Source organism: Opisthorchis viverrini (assembly GCF_000715545.1).
Source record: "Opisthorchis viverrini unplaced genomic scaffold opera_v5_545, whole genome shotgun sequence".
NCBI lineage: Eukaryota > Metazoa > Platyhelminthes > Trematoda > Opisthorchiida > Opisthorchiidae > Opisthorchis > Opisthorchis viverrini.
Genome location: NW_008752208.1, coordinates 31,522 through 34,431, shown reverse-complemented (window position 1 = coordinate 34,431; position 2,910 = coordinate 31,522). Strand labels below are relative to the sequence as shown.

Here is a 2,910-nt window from a genome sequence, read left to right as displayed (position 1 = left end):
CCCCCGCTTGACAACTCACTGAAAGTGCTGGATTTATGCACCAATTTACCAGCTCGCGCGTGCAATGCGCAGCTACTTACCCCCCAATCATCGGTGAACGAAACTGTGGCAGATACAACCAGTGTACGACCAGTACGCGGTTATTACAGCTGATAATGATGGTGATGATGATGATGAGTATATCTCTGAATCTAAAGGGACTTGTGTGTCAGGCTACAGTGCGCGCTGTTTTGGTGTATGGCTGTGAAACTTGGCCCGTTCAGCAGACGAACTGCGATGTTTTCAAGTGTTCGACAGTCGTCTCTGAACCATAGCCCGTGTGATCTTGTGTCGGGGTATCCGTCTGGTGGTAATAAGAAAGCGAGTTTTCGGCTGTGCAGCGGGAACTTCCACTGAAGAACGTGTCCAGCACCAGAAGCTGCTTAGGCCATGTTTTGCGTATAGCGAACGGTCGTTTACCGAATAGGGTGCTGTTTTCCGTGCCCAATTCAGAGTGATAGAAACAGAGAGGTGGCCAACCCTTGAGCTGGCAGATGGTTATCAACTAGATTACGAGACGTTTGGGTACTGTCAGTGCTACTCGCCTTCCAGGATGGGGACCGCGTGATCCCCATTGCGCCCGATTGGAGACGCTGCAAGATGTGGCTGTTAATCGATGTCTGTGGCGTCCTTTCTGTCAGTTTCTGTTCAACGCGCTTGAATGTGTGTAGGCATCTCGTAATGATTGTGTTAGGCTAAGACTAAGTTTCTTCCCCATCCAATTTTATCCTTTGCTTCACAACAAGTTTTCTAAATTACTCATGGCTTTACAACAGAAAGCCATCAGTGTTGAACACTGTGTCATACTGTGGATGATGATGATGATGATGATGATGATGATGATGAGCGGGACACTGAATGATGAGCTACAGTTTCGGGCTTTCGAATATGTGTGTGGTTGAATGTTGTACTCTGCACTGTTTGACCAAGTGGAAGTGCACTGTTATTTTTCATGTTCCTTCACAGCTTCCCCAAGCAGCTGGCTCGCCTTGTTCCCAAATCACGGCGCTGTCCTTCGTCCCAGCCATAAATCCCATTCACGAAACTGGCTTGCAACATGTTGGGGAAATCCTTTGTCAAGGTGTCTGTGTTTCCGACCAACAAGGATGGGTATATTACCTCGCACCGACTGTCAAAAACCAAAGGGCGTATCAATTGTGTACATGCTCAGAACCGGATGTATTATATTGTGGATCTCAGCGGTCAGGTCCCCAAAATTTAACCAGTCCCGGAATATGGTTAGACTGAGTGATTTCGTACACTTTGCTAACGACTGTGATATTATTGACTCTTGTACCAGTCGTTTAAACCCCTTCATGTTAACTTTCTTATCTTACAACTTACGAACCTGTTGATAACCTTCAGATGTTTTTTCATGCACCATATCCAGAAGAATTCCAATACTTTCTCATGTTAATTTCTCGGTATTCCACGAAACCAACACCTCGTGACCAAGTCGATTCCTAACCTAGCCATTATTAGATACCATACAGTTAGCCTGTTGGTGAGCGGAAATCTACAGGGGAACGCACGGACCCCTCTAGTGCGGGACGAATTTGTGAAATAATACCTGATTTTCATCCGCTGAAAATTCCATGTACGATAAAAACTACCAGGTTATATCGGAATATGTGAATATGTGGAAGTCGAAGACTCACTACTCATGAACTAAGTCAAAATTAGGAAGTTCATCAGCGCATAAAATGCAGTTTGACTATTCAGAAACGGTTCCAACGGGACCAGTTATTATCAGGTAGTGTACAGCGATTCACTGAGATTGATAATTTTTAGGACTAACCACCGAATTGGTTTGACGTTACGCAAGCCAGGGGATACCACTCCGCCAATCATAACCGTGCTTGTGAACAATTAGTTCGTGTTGTTGATTTGTATAACCGCCAGTGAAAAGGAAGCTATTCGAATTCTATATTAGGGACAGGATGAAGGAGATAGTGAATGTCGTGGTGCGGCTTACTAGAGCAGATAGGGGCTCTCCAATGACTGCAGCATGTTGGCAATTTGAGAATCTGAAATAACTATGGACTTCATGATTAGGGAAGTCTTTATATTGAGCCTTACATGGGAGTGGCTGCCACGGTCGGAACGGATTTCAGTTCAAACTCGAGGTTTTGTCTGCCTTGACTGCGGTCGGGGGTACGGGGCTGCTCTCTCTACTGATCGTGCAAAACAACGATTAGACGAGTGGATCAAAATGAAACTTCACCGACAAAGGGTGACCATTCACTGGCACTGTATCCTTGTGGTTGCAGAAATGTATAAAAATGCATCCAAAACTGTTTTCGTGTCAATGGGTTGGTGAACTTTTCCGTATTCCTGGTGCTGATCGCCCACAGGTAGTTATTGGATTTGGATAGTACCATCAGAGAAAAACAGATATGAAACCGGGTGGAAAGACAAGTTAACCTGTCAGTATCAGACCGAATTTTGTCGTGTTATGCCAGTAAGTTCCCCCCGTTGAACTAAGTCATCTTAGTTGAATTCACCGAACAAATAGCGCACGCCGTCTTCGGTGAACACGAACTTTGAAAAAAACTTGAAAGCAGTGAATGGAACGTATGGATAGCGTCGTAGCTTGTGCCGTATGCTTGGTCCATGGGTAGCAACAGCCACAACGGAATGTCTCAGTAAATTCTACGCTGTTGGCTCAGTCGCCTTCTCAAACGGCTTGGATATCACAAAACAGCTAATTTCAGCATACCTCGAAATAATTATAGGTCAATAGATGAAGAGTGGTCGTTGAGCAAAAGACGTTACGAGAGACTGAACAAGCTCATTCGGTCCCCATAAACCGGTTGGATTCACCTTTGTGAAGCTGGCCACAGCTCCAAATGCAGCACTGTGTTAACTCGA

General features: G+C 45.2%; 1 protein-coding gene across 1 annotated transcript in view; it reads left to right on the top strand.

Annotated features, from left to right (window-relative positions):
- Positions 1-1,431, top strand: part of T265_11670 (hypothetical protein) — a gene marked incomplete at both ends in the record, with an annotated part of 105,211 nt that extends 103,780 nt beyond the window's left edge. The window contains one exon of the mRNA XM_009178384.1: positions 1,006-1,431. Coding sequence (XP_009176648.1) covers positions 1,006-1,287 — 282 coding nt within the window. The remainder of the gene's footprint in view (positions 1-1,005) is intronic.
- Positions 1,432-2,910: the final 1,479 nt, after the last annotated feature.